The 14,288-nt window shown below is 46.4% G+C and overlaps 1 protein-coding gene across 8 annotated transcripts in view; it reads right to left on the bottom strand.

Annotated features, from left to right (window-relative positions):
• nrxn1a (neurexin 1a) overlaps positions 1 to 13,819 on the bottom strand; it is a 48,671-nt gene extending 34,852 nt beyond the window's left edge. For 4 of the 8 annotated variants that reach the window (XM_071907935.2, XM_071907933.2, XM_078290874.1 and 1 more), the window contains exons 1-2: positions 13,087 to 13,810; positions 7,333 to 7,362 (exon numbers count right to left, since the gene is read on the bottom strand). In XM_071907935.2, the coding sequence (XP_071764036.1) occupies positions 7,333 to 7,362; positions 13,087 to 13,810 (754 nt within the window). Of the gene's footprint in view, positions 1 to 974; positions 1,005 to 5,077; positions 5,099 to 6,215; positions 6,228 to 7,332; positions 7,363 to 8,207; positions 8,226 to 13,086 lie in introns of all 8 variants that reach the window. The other 4 variants (XM_071907936.2, XM_071907938.2, XM_071907937.2 and 1 more) reach the window with 3 other exon arrangements.
• Positions 13,820 to 14,288: the final 469 nt, after the last annotated feature.

Genomic DNA, 14,288 nt, shown 5'->3' with positions numbered 1-14,288 from the left:
CAGGGAGCACATCAGGGGAGCCTACATTATACAGCACCTGATAGAGGGAGCAGGGTGGAGGGGAAGAGGAGAGAGGAGAGAAACAGAGGGAGGAGAATGGGAGGGATGTGGAGGGGATTTCGAAAGAGGACGGGATAAATAGGGAGATGGAGAGAGAGCAAGAAAGAAAGACTCATTGAGAGGGGTAACACAAAATGGAAGGGAAAAGAGACATGGAGAGAAGGGGAGGCAGAGGGGGAGGGATAGAAAGAGAGACAGGCAAAGGGAGAGGCAGGGAGGGAGGGTTGGATGGCTAGAGAGAAAGGAAGAGAGGGTGAGAGGAAAATGCTGGTGTATCTAAATCCTAGAGTAGCAAGCCTCAATCATGGCAGCCCTGTCATTCTGGAGATAGCACACTGCAATTCCCCTGCACCTCGTTTTAGCCCACCATGCATTTCTGCTATCAGCTCCCCTCAGACTGTCCCTCACACACACACACACACGCACGCACACACACACAAATGCAAACATACACATGCACGCACACACACACACAACACAAACTCATACAACATGCTGTATGAAAGCAGCCCATTTTAATAACAGACACAGGTGGATTAACTATTCGCTCTTACAGTATATATACAGATAGATGACCAGTGTAGGAAATGCATGTAAATGTATGCTAACATATGCAGACTCTCTATATTAACCTAAAGTGTGAAAATCCATACAGCTAAGTTCACTACGGGCTACGACTCCCTTTTCCATCTCTATTCAATGATGTATCTGCCTTTGAAACCTATTGGGCTATCACATCACAGCCAAGGGAGCAATGCTGTTGGATGGGATATTACTGTCGTGACACTAGTGACAGATTGGTTGTCTACTGGTCTCTCATGCATTTTTTTATTTTTTTTATTGAAGGCGTTCGTTCCCAAAATGCGATATCCATAGTTTGAAAAAACTGACACCTGCTCTGACAGAACTATTACTGGCCTGAAAGTAAAGCGCATTATGGGCTACTACTAAAGTGTTGATAGTTATGTTTTTGAGAGTAGAATCATCTGTGTTTTTGAAATATTGTCAGGTAGCATAATATTTCCAAAAAGGATATACAGCTATGTAGAATTAAATACTTCAATTAAGTGTTTGTCACATACAACACAACTAGATCCTATTATATTTGACCAAAATTATAGTTTACCTTTCTATCTGAGAGAATCAGTCTGTCAATAGCAAATTGTGTTTAGGTGGCCAATCCCTTTAAATGTTATTAACGGAAAATCAACTGAACAACACACTTCCTATTTTCCATCCTTTTTGCTTTTCCCTTTTTCTTCCTCTATCTGTGCTTATATCTCTCTGTCTGTAGCTCAGGTTTGGCCTTCTCTCCGGTACCCAGGGAAACCGGCTTGTTTCCATGACAATGTCTGCAGGCAGAACAGTGTATTTGTCTTAAGCTGGATAAGATCAGAGTCAGTTTCATCCCTTTTACACACACACACACACACACAGACACACACACACATACATACCAGCACAAAGAATGGTAAGTGTGTGGGCAAAAGCATACACATGCATGCATTCATGCATACAGTCACCCACGCAAACATACACACACAAATTTGAAAGCGTGAAGATAAACATACCCAGATAAAAAAAAATGATCATGCTCAAGTACGCACACACACACACACACACACACACACACACACACACACACGTAAACGAACACACGTAGAAACACGCACAAACCTAATGAAACCCTCTTACAGCAGGTCGTTAACAAATAACAAGAGCATAAAAACCTCTTTTCATAAAGGTAATGTAATGGGTTTTTAATGAATGGTGTGGCTATTTCAGATGTCCTAGTTATAGCAGACAAGTACAATAAATGAATGTTTGTGTGCGTGTGTGTGCGCGTGTGTGTGTGTGCGTTTGTGTAAGTGTGCATGCGTAGGTGCGTGCTAAAGTGTGTGTGTGCGTTCTTGTTTTGGCAAACAACAAAGAAATGAACTTCAAATGCCAGATGGGGTACTGAAGTGAATCGCCAATTGGGCCACTACCTCAGCACCCTCCCAGACACAATGGAAATGCTTGGAACAGGTAAAAGACAATTGGGACGCAGACCAGCCCATTTCTCAAAAAGTGGGGATTGGGGGGGGGGGGGGGGGGGGGGCATCTGCATCACCGACGAATCCCATCCCGGGTGATGCGAGAGCGTGTCAAGACGGGGAGCCCAAGGAGAGATCCAGCGCCCCTGCTGAGCAACGCTGCAGTCTTATCTCCCTCCTTGTCTCCCCCTGCGTCTCCGACCTTCTCGTTCCCTCCCTCCTTTCCCACTTTCTGAATGTGTCCCTATCTTTCCTCGCCATCATTTTTCTACACTCTTTTGCACTACCCCACCCACCCCCTCTCCCTCCCTCCCTCTCTTTCACACACTCTCACCCAGCCTCCTCTCTATCTTTCCCCTTCATCCTCTCTGTAAATGGTGAGACCGTTTTGATGTCTTTATTTTTAGGCGGTTACAGGGTGCGTCGGCTTCCCGTGTAGCCTATTAGCGAATGTAGGAAAATGGTAACGTGTACATTTACTAACAGGGCGGTAATTGTATACAATTACCAGTGGGGTTGGTACACATTTCCCATGGTAAATTCGGTAAATGTGTACATCTCGCCGATAATGTGGGTATGCACTGCATGCAGTGCTGTGGCTTTCATTACAACAGCTCCAGGGGTGTTAAGCATTAATGAGCATTGTATTTTAATGTGTTGTATCATTACTAGTGGGATCTGCGTGTTGTTTTTTTAATAGTGGTGAGCGGGGGTAGAATTAGTCCTATAAGTGGAGAGAATTTATCTAGCAAAATTATGAACTTTGCAAGAAGAACATGAAACTTAGTCCATTCATATCTTACATAATTACAAATAATTAAAGACATTGTGCACTCATTATATCACTGCAGATGGCCAGAGGGGGCGCTATTTAGTTTTAATGGTGTTTTTTACTGATGGGTCTTGATGTGGGCAACCGGAGCCATTCAGCTCAGCTCACCTCGTATTGAGTGATGCTCGCTCGCAACAGTCTTGCTAATGTGTTTATACTTTGCAACTGCAGTGGCTAATCTATGTGTGACAAAAAAATATTTTTTGCAGGCAAATATTTTAGTTACAACTACATTGAGCTAGCAAAGCAGATTTTTTTAACGTTTCAGCAATGCTAACGAAACATTTTGGCAAACAGGCTACTATGTTACTGAAATACAGCTAACTTACTGGAGTGTAGCAATATAGTAGAGTATAGAGTGGATTTATTCTTTTTCACAATACATTGGGTGAATTATGTAGTTATCCTGATTATTCCAGGACTGCAGCAACTTAAATTACAGCAACAGTTGATAATGCACATCTACGGGACAGCATCTGCACTTTTTTTCCTAGAGACAATCTGAGTGTGTTAATTTGAGAAATATTTGACACATAGTTCTGGATTTGGTTTTGGTGGACCTGTATTTTATCGAACACATTAATAGCTAGGCCTTTTGTGATTTATTATTAGGACTGTTGGACGATGATGAGTAAGAGGTAGGAGACATGCTGTACTTTTCTGGTACTGACTGGTTCCTCTTGTCTTGGCGTCTGCTACCACTCCCAACCCCACATATGGTGAAGTCAGCAAGGAGCTCGTCCGCTGTGTGTGTGTGTGTGTGCGTGTGTGTGCGCGTGTGAGGGAGAGAGAGCAAGTGTGTGCATGTGTGTGTCCGGGAGACAGCGAGAGAGGGAGGTGGACAGAAAAAAAGAGTGAGAGAGAGAATATATAGAGAAATCCAAAAGTGTGAAAGTGAACATGTGTGTGTGTGGCCTGTGCATGAGTGGAGTGTGTGTCCATCTGTGTGTTTTTGCCAGAAGACAATGTGTGTGTGTTAAAATGAGCTGCTTTGATTGCCGACGCTTTATGAGTCACAAGTGATGACTCACAATCCACCTCCCCTTAACACACACTCATGCGCTCACACACACACAAGCACACACATATGCATGCGCGCGCTCACACACACACACATACACACACACACACACACACCTCGCTCTCTCCCCTGCTTTCATCCACTGACCGTGAAGAATATGTGCAGGCAGCCTTACTCATGCATATTTACACTGAACACACACTCACTCACCTACTCAGCGGGCACTCTGTAAAGGTTATTGTGTGTGACTGTGTGTGTGTGTGTGCGTGAGTGTGTGTGTCGGTCTGTCCGTGCGTTCACGTACGTGCATGGTGTAAAGGTCATTTCGAGCGAGGCAGACCACTTGTCTACGCCGTGCACAGATTGTTGGATTGATATCGAGAACACTTGAACATGCAGACAAACAACCGTTATTAACTGGACACACACCGCCCCGAAGACAAAAAACAAACAAGCCCCGCTGCCAATTACGTCCAGAGAAACCACTCTTCAATCCTATTCAGAACCTCCAATTGCTTATTCACCCAGAACCCTTCACGGTCTATTCTTGGCCAGACAGAGAGAAGAGAAAGGGCAAAATCTGCTACTTGGCTTTAAGCACATTTTCCATCCAGATTATTGCTGCTCAATACTTTTCAAAAAAAAAAATCCATTTCCCCCTCTTCCTTTTGCTGCTCGATACTTATGAAAATCCAATTTGGCTCCCTCTTTTCTTTCTTCCCTCCACAATTCATGCATTTTCGCCCACTCAAAGTGATTAGTGATCTGTGGGTATAGTTTCCAGGGAGAATGATAGCTGTGTTTTATGGAGGAGGGGAAAGGTCCAGGGCTCCTCATCAGGCCTGATGTCCCTGTGAGAATGACTGGGCTGGGAGGGCAGACTGGAGCACCACTGGCCCTTTGCAGATACAGGCAGTCGCTCTACATCACAGGAGCGAAGACGACTCGCTTTATCTTCCTCCCTCCCTCTCCCTCTTTCTCTCTCGCTCTCTCCTTTCCCTCACTCGCTCCCTCCTTCGCTCTCTACCTCCCTCCTTCTATCATTCATTCTTTTAACTCCTCTCTCACAGGCACAGTCTCTTTTTCTCTATTTCTCAAGCACAGACACACACACACACACACACACACAGACACACACGCTATATCTTTCTCAGACACCCCCACCCTATCCACCCCCTCAAAGAAACTCATTTCAGCTTTGCGGGCTCCTCAAAAAGCCTCTTTGCGCTGAGCTAACCTAAGCTAGGCTTCGTCTGCACCATTTGACAGCCTTTACATCTCAGTATGCAGAGCAAAAACACACTCACACATACACATACACACACACAGCTTTTTCACGTGTACAGTTCCTGAAAGAGACTTCAACGGCTCAAAAAAAAAGAAAAAATCAACCACAGTTCTACCTTCAGCCTATCGCAATCCAACCATTAGTAATAGTGAGGGCAGCCACTATACGCAAATATACTGAATACATTGTGTAATAATGCTGGGAACATATGTTAATACATGTCAGTCCTTGAGTAGGTGATTTAAAATGCTGAACATAAGCCAGATGAAGCAATTAAATTTTCACTGCCACCTGGATGATTCATGGCAGCCATTTTGAGGCAGTAAGCCCACCATCAGGAGCTTACTTAGCAATCAAAACGTAGCGAAACGCTCAGATAGAAATATACAGTACTTGTCAGAATAGACATGTCTCACCATAATAGATGGCTTGAGACATCATTTGGGCGCTATTCAGGATATTTCTATTCGGGACTTGGTTGAACGTTTCATTAAATAGCACATTTCACTGAATACACGGCGGCCCTGTCACAATGGGAGAGAGCCGTCATCATGTCCTCTCTCATCCAATCAAAGAACACAATAGCCTCAGATCAGCCCGTCACCATCAGGCCTGTTTTCACATGGGCCAGTCAGTGTATTCATCAGCGTCATGCAGAGTCAATCAATCGAGCAGCACCTACCTTCAGATTTCCAAAAGCACCAGAGGCTGGGGCCCCTAATCATTCACACACATGCACGCACGCTTAGTTCGAGCACGCACGCACACATACACACACACACTCACACACATGCATCAACAGCTTACCTTACCAAAAATGAAACATTCCGATTTAATGGCGGCTGCAAATAAGAGCTTGAAGCTGTACAGCTCTAAAGGTCTGCTTTATCATACATATAAGAGCTTATCATCACATTCAATATCTCAAAACCATCCAGAGCAGCCCAATAGCCATACATATGAAAGAGTCGGGGGTACCTCTGAGCTTGCCTAAATTCACACAGAGGGTGGTGTCCCAAACAGTGAGAAAGAGAGTAGGAAACAAAGAGGGAAGGGGGTACAAGGGTGGGGAGGGGAGAGAGAGAAAGAGGGCAAGAAGAGAGAGGTGGCATTGTGAGTTTTGTCCGTCAGTGAACAAGTCTTCCATTTTCAAAAGGCAGAAAAGCGGCACTTGTTTTTCGGGTGGCGTTCAAAAGCACTGGCCAACTCTGAGGTCGAGGTTCAACAGCGCTGCTTTCATATGCTGTAGAAACATCTGTTCAGAACAACATGCACTCGCCAATGGATGAGGAGGAGCCCCGTGCGGGAACCAATGGCAGCAGAGCGGGACATGCTGGAAGCCAATGAAAAGGCACGGATGAATGTGGATGAATGCGAGGGATTTGAGGGATATGAGTGCCTGTGAGAACTGCCACGGTCAGTGATTCAAAGCACATAACCCTGATGTAAAGGCACACACACACACACACACACACACACGTATACACACACACACTCACTTAATGCTCCCATCTTTTCGATCAAACAGACTCGTACACAGATGAGAGAAGATGAGGTGAAGTGGAAGAGTAAAGACCAAACCAAACCATCCATGGAGTCAGTCGGTCAGTCAGCCCTTAGCTCCATTTCCATGACCAGGAGCCCGGCCAAGTCTAACCCAGCCAAGCGCTGTCAAACCCCAGCCGTCTACACCCTCCCATCCTCCCTCCAGCATCAGCAGCCACGATTGCATATCCCAGTAGAAGTTGCTCTCAGACTCTAAGATCAGCTCATCACCCACCCCTCCCAAAAAAAGATAAGACCAAAATTACCCTTAAAGGCATATTTCATGTCAAATTGGTCCAAGTCATAATTACTTCATCCATTTAAGCTTAAATTGAAACTTTTTTGTGCTTTGCCAAACGGCACCATTTTAAATCTAAATCCCAGAAAAAAACTGACCTTAGTTCAGTGCCTAGAGAGATAACTTCCGCCCGCGCCAGGTGGTGATGAAGAGGAGGGGGAGGGTACAGGGAGTTGTGAGGGTGTGGGTGAGGAGGGGGGGGATGATGGTATAGCAGAGGACAACAGGAAGTGAGGTAAGAGGAGGCCATACCTTGGTCGCCGATCATCAGGTGTGCCAGACCTTAAAAGAAGACAAGAGCACAGTCAGCACAGCAAAGGATCATGGGAGTGATGTCTGTGTGTGTGTGTGTGCATGTGTGTGTGATAACAGGACTTTCTTAATGACACGCTGTTGAAAGCTGCACTTCTGTGTGTAAGAGTCTGTGTCTGTGTGTGTGTGTGTGTGTGTGTGTGTCCTCTAAATTATACCAAATCTCTAGAAAACTCACTTCGAAGACACTTTCTCATCCTAGGCAGTGATCCCGCGCACACACACACACACACACACACACACACACACACACACACACACACACACACACACACACATACACGAAGTAGTTAGTGTACTTAGTGTACTTGTGTGCCTGACCGTCTACATAACCTTGAGGCAACAGCCACTTCAGATGATAGCACATGGAATGTAGTACTTACCAGCTGTCAGCAACCAACCCCCACATCCACACACACACACACACACGCACACACACACACACACACACACACTCCCCAACTCAAACCACATTTATGCTGGCTACCTTGTATTTCCAGAATAGAAGACGTAAGGAGAATGTGAAGGACAGATATAAGGAGGTAAAAGACAAGATGGATGTGAAAAAGCTGTAAACAACTGCAGAGAGCGTGGGAGAAGAAGAGGGAAAATAAGATGACAGAGCTAAAGAAATAGGTATTAGAGCAGGAGAAAAAGAGGGAGGAAAAGGTAGAAAATGAGAAGAAGAAACAAGTAGTGGGGAAAGAGAAAATGGTTGCTTAAAGGGAGAGAAGGGAGAAGAACTCAAAGACAGACAGGCAGAGATAGATAGATAGATAGATAGATAAAGAGAGAGAGAGAGAAGGGCGACCCACCTGGAGTGTAGCTGTGTTCTGGGAAGGCGTCGCGGCCGGGCGAGGAGAGAGAGAGACAGACATTCATTAACATGCATGCTCAGCCCCTGGGTTACCATGGCTACTCACATGCACACCCGCCCCGGGTTACCGTGGTTACACACATGCAAGTCCACGCAGACGTCACGATGGATACCATGCTGCACTGGTAGCCAAACTGGAGTCGTCAGTACATACACATACAGCCGCACAAACACACACACACACACACACACACACACACACACACACACACACACGCACACACACACACGCACACACACACACACGCACACACACACACACATACACACACACCTGTAGACACAGAGGGTTGAGGGGGTGGGCAAAAGCGTACACTCCTACCTGTATGTTTGGATTCAAGAGCCGTTTAACCCAGAACTTACCTTGCAGCCGCCTCCTCTCCCCAGAGCCCCCCGACAAGTAGCATGCAACACACACAAACACACACACACACACATACACACACTCATACACTCTCACACTCTCTCCTTCACTTTCTCTGTCTCACTTTCACACATACACGCACACACACACACCTACATTGACTATGGCAGTAATAGTAATGATGTGAAATAGCTGGAAAACATGTAGGGATGGATTAGCAGTGCAGGAAGACGAGGGGCATGCAGGGGTCAATACTGGGACAGAGTATGTGTGTGTGTATGTGCGTGTGCGTATATTTGTGTGTGTGTGTGTGTGTGTGTGTGTGTGTGTTTGTGTGTGTGTGCTCTGAGCTGTATCCTGATCTGAGTGTTTCCTTGCCTCTGCCCTTGTGCTGGTAATATGGCGGAAACAGGTGGAGCCATTAGCATGCTAACAGCGATCTGCCCTCAAGGACAATGGAAGCCAGGCCAGGCCTAACAAGCCAGGTTCACTCTGCCTTCACTGGAGGACAGAATAGCTCAGACAGTAAATACATCTATGCATAGCCCTGCCCAAACCCTCGTCGCAGACAGTTCAGAATTAGATATCCGCCTTTTGAAAAAAAAAAAGTTGCCTACTACTGTATAACAAAACTACTGCTGTCATGAGGGTAATGCATGTTATAGGTGACTATTAAAGTATTAAGACCTTTATTGGAAGGTGGAATCATCTTTTTTATTGACTATTTCAGGTAGGATTTTGTTTTCCAAAAATGTATATAGATTGTAGTGTTTTGGAATGAAACCCTTCATCCCAAACCCTTCCCTTCATAGCCCTACAGCTGCCATTGCCTTTACTAATACCAGTATTAAAGCTGTGATATAGCTTTGGGGAGAAATAAATATATGATAATCTTTTGCAGTTACTTTGCACATATTTCTAAGTTTGTCACAAATCTGCAGAAATAACCATGCGAAGGAAGGTGGATCAACAGTGACCCTTGAAGGTATCTCTTCTATTGTAAATGCGATGGAAGGCTAGGACTGCCACAGCGAAATTGCATATTTCTGGCTTCAAACGGGGTCCTAAGGATCAAATATTCCCCTTGCTGAGGATATTCATTCAGTATTAAAGATTTATAATAGATTTTTTTCTAATTTTCAGAGGTTTAGATTTTCACCTGAGCTTCATTGTGCAGCTTCAATGAGGTTTCTGGGTTCAAAATAACATCATAATTTGATGGTACCACATAACAGAACCACCTTTAGACCTGACTCTCACAAAACAACTACACAGCCTGGATTCAGATCAAGGCAAATAATGATCATTACCATTACCAAAGAGACAACTACTGTCCGACCACATACAATCAACATCAAATAATGGCCTTAGATGCTGTTTACACAGTATTTGCTCTTTAGTCAAAGGGAGATTCTGACAAGAGCTTTTATTCCCTGGTCCCTAGCCCTTTGCCATCCACCTGATTTCTCCCAAGTACAACCTTTGAATTTTCTTCTCCACAGCGCCTCAGTGCGCCTTAAAACTAGTCATTAAGCCGCACTGAATTACTACCTTCATGTACCACTCATACTCTCTACCCTCGAACAATGTCCCCCTAGACTCTGAACCAATACCAATCTCACACAGCAATCCTACGCCCTGAGATTAAAAAAGGAGCTAGAAAGGACCCTTGTATTCCCACTGCAGAATCACAACCAAATTCACCCCAAGAGCAACCCACTACTCCTTAGGGGGCTTTTAACATACGCAGATTAAGCCTGATCCAAAGCTGTGTTTCTATTCAATGAAGACCTGTGCTGAAAATGTCTTATTCTGGTACTACTACATGTTACAATCCATGTAATTCAAAGCTGATCCTAGCATATCTAATGGAAACCATATATATGTACCACTTGAACCAAATACTTACCCTATGTACACCCATCTAAGCAGGCCTTCCAACTGGAACCATTTTATGAGACTATGACTACTACTAGTGCCATGGGGAGAAAATGGTTGTAGCACTTGTTCTCAACAGTAACACTCAGCGTCACACACCAGTGACACCCATACAAATGAGGGTCCAACTGTAGAAATACAGCGCAGCCCCTTAAAGGAGATAAGTAGCCTCTTGCCATGAAACAAACATCCAATCCAAACACAGGTAATGCACCTAGTGAGAGGCCTTATGTAAAATGTCCTCACCTCCCCTTTAGCCTGTAGACCTGCACTGCTGCTATGGACCCCAGTCCCGCTGCTGCTAATGGTGGTGCTGGAGCCCGCTCACTGGGTCTGTGTGTGTGTGTGTGTGCGTGTGTGTTGTACATGTATGCGTGCCTTTGTGCATGTGTCTCCCCTTCCTGCCTGAGTTATGTTAGCATCTCATTATCCACTCAACTGTGTACACTGTCTCTTTAGCAGGATAGCATGTACTATCTGGGTGCTCATCTGTATTTGTGTGTGTGTGCGTGTGTGTGTGTGTGTGTGTGTGTGTGTGTGTGAATCTGTCTGTGTGCTGAGGTCCTCTCCCACTGTGCCCTATACTCCCACCTAGCAGCAGACTGGATCAGACTGGCCTGGATCACATTTTATTCCCATCAGCACATCACTGGGTGTCTGCAGCGAGCGGATCATATCTTCACCTGTGACTTCCTCAACTTATAGACAGCCCACATAGAGAGCAATAAGCATATTGCTGCAGCTACCTGCCCCGTCCTACTTGGAAAATTAAGACCACTTGTCAAGACAGCCATTATTGCCTCAGGGATGCCTGCCATACATACATACATACACGCCAGCACACACACATACACACATATCCGAGAGACAGTGACACCACCTGCAGCCACTAAGAGTCACGATGGACTTGGGAGGAAAGGAAGGGGAGGTTAAAACCGAGGGATGGGGGTAGGGAGGGAGGTAGGGAAGAAGAGAGGCAGTGAGAGGGGGGAGGGAGAAACACTTATGACTCCCTATCAGTCCTGTCTCCATGGTAACCTAGGCCATCCCACTGTCCGCTAAGTGGTAGGGTGTGATATGGTGGGTGGCTATAGGGAGGTGTGATGGCAACAGTGGTGCTGGGTGGGGTGTGAGGTCAGGGTGGAGAGGGACGGCAGCAAGGCCACTCTACTGTTTTGGCAGATGCATTGGCGTCATTGAAAAATCAATAGCTTAGGCAAAGCTGAAAAGCCTCTTTGACGTCAAAAAGAAAAAAAAAATACAGTACAGTACTTGAGATAGCTAATGATTAAAAATGCAGATTTGCTCTGTGAATGAACTGAAGCGAATCTGACGACACAGACCACTAAGCAGGGGGAAATTAAAGCATTTACAGTATTGTCCATAACAAGGTAGCTGAGTTCATTAAGCAGCTGTTTCATTTGTTTTTCTAATGGCCATCATTACAGTGCCCTGTATATTGGCACTTGTATAGACCAAAGTATTTGACAATATTAAGGGACGGTATTTTGTAGAGTTGAGATATTATGTTTTTAACGGATCACTTGCACAACAGCATTTTTCTTTTGCCTTCCAATAACACACAGTTAGAAAATATATTTTTTTTTATATAAGGCTATTTAAATTCATAGTTCTATGTATTTATATAGTAATACTGACAGGACACTATTTACAGTTTTATAATACAGAAGGACACCGACACACACACACACACACACATATGCACACACACGCACGGAAACATCATCTTAACAGGCTGCAAATTGTTCAAATAAATGGCAGGAAACAGATTGGTTGTACACACTTCAATTCAGCACCCTATGTATGGCACCTATGAAGGCCATCTAGAATCAATGCAAATCCATTAACACAGGCAACCAGGTGTCAGCCATTCAACAACCACTGAATTCCAACCTCTTAGCCTATTTCCAATGAAAGTCTCTCAACGGGAGCCAACAACCCCATTCATAATGGATCTATACTGTTATTGTATTTTGCCCATACACACCAATATAGCCCAGCAAGGCTTACGCTGCTAGCCAGGCAAGGCTTTCAGCGAGATTCAGGAATTTGTCTCAAATCTCCAGACTCTCCAGCTTCACAGTCTGAATGCAGCTCAAAACAGCAGTTCTCAAGCTCTCAGCTCCAACTCCAGTAAACTAACTGCACTTCTTGGGAGGGGGCTTAGCACTGAGCCCTGGAGATACATACTCAGTTGCGAGCCATCGGCAGCCATAGGAATCAATATTAAACATATTCAGTATGCATGCCTTGCACTGTTTGTGAAGGCTGCCAGTCCAGTGAGGGTGCGAATGAGAAATAAATGTCTACACTGAAGAATTGCAAGTATTAATTTGGAGATTTGTGTCCAGTGAACTGTGTGTGTGTGTGTGTGTGTGTGTGTGTGTGTGTGTGTATGTGACTGTGTCAGTGTATGCAGGTGAATGTGTGTGTGTGTGTGTGTTTGAAGGATGAGGCGGTGTGTAATGAGGGTCAGCATGGTTCTGGGCCTTACCTTCGCTGCAGTCGTTGCCTTGGTAACCGGTATCAGAGCAGTCGCAGACGGCCTGATCGTTGACCACGCTGCACACCCCTCCATTCTGGCACTGGTGGTCCGGCCCGCAGCCAGCCGTTACCGTGACACCCTCTGAGCTGTCCAGCCTCACTAGTGAGCCATTGACACTCACTGCCGTGATCCAGCCGCGGAAAGCAGGATGTTCCCGCACCGAGGGGGAGGTGAGGCGCAGGGGCGAGGAGTGTAGCTCCGGCGACACCCCGCCCATGAAGGTGTGGCTGAACACCGTCATGTCTCTCCTCTTGCTCTTCACCTCCGCCCATCCTTCTAGCCGCCCGTCCACCTCCAGCGAGGTGTTCCTCCAGTCCCGCTTGACACGCACTGCGTGCCAGCGCCCATCGCTCACCGCCACGCCCGACTGCAGCTCGGCCGGCTCGGCGCAGAAGATGGAGAAGCGCAGGCGGAGGTGGCCGTGGAGGAGCAGCAGCTCCAGGAAGTCGCAGAAGCCCTCATCGTCCAGGTAGAGCAGCAGGCCCTCCTGGCTGTGAGTCCGCAGGCTGAAGCTCAGCACGCTCTCGCAGCAGGCGTTCCACACTGGGAACCGCCCCCATTGACCAGACACACCCCCAAACTCCAGGACCTCCCCCTGGGCCTGGCCCCCCACACTGCACAGGCACAGCCCCAGGAAGAGTAGGGGGGCCGCCGCCCACACACACACCGCCATCACACTCATACACACACTCGCACTCGCACTCACACACACACACGGGAGGAGATAGGGGCTAGAGCTGGGGTGTACCCTCTAGCCTACAGCTCATGGTGATAACTGTAGGGCACTTCGTGGCACACTCTAGGTGTCTCAGTGGCACCCTGCTGTCTTCCTAGGGCCCTTGGTAGTGGTCTTCACAGGGTGAAGCTACAGCTGTGGAGGGGGGGGTGGGGGGGGGAGGGGGGGGGGTAACACAGCAGCTCCCTTGGTCTTCTTAGTGCCCTTGGGGCATCTTCTCCTGCCCAGGCCTGGGGACCGTCTGGTCTTCTTGCCTTCTCTGAGATGCTTTATTCTAATGTCTTCTCTCCATTCAGTCACTCATTTCATTCTTCACATCTGGGGTGTGAGATTACAGGTGTGTGTTTCTCTGTGTGCATGTGTGTGAGTGTTAGATATGTGACGAATAGGATGTGAGCTCCATCTTTGTGCCCTA

This window comes from Centroberyx gerrardi, chromosome 20 (genome assembly GCF_048128805.1).
Source record: "Centroberyx gerrardi isolate f3 chromosome 20, fCenGer3.hap1.cur.20231027, whole genome shotgun sequence".
NCBI lineage: Eukaryota > Metazoa > Chordata > Actinopteri > Beryciformes > Berycidae > Centroberyx > Centroberyx gerrardi.
The sequence above is the reverse complement of the archived record's forward strand: the minus strand, read 5'-3'. Positions and strand labels throughout refer to the sequence as shown.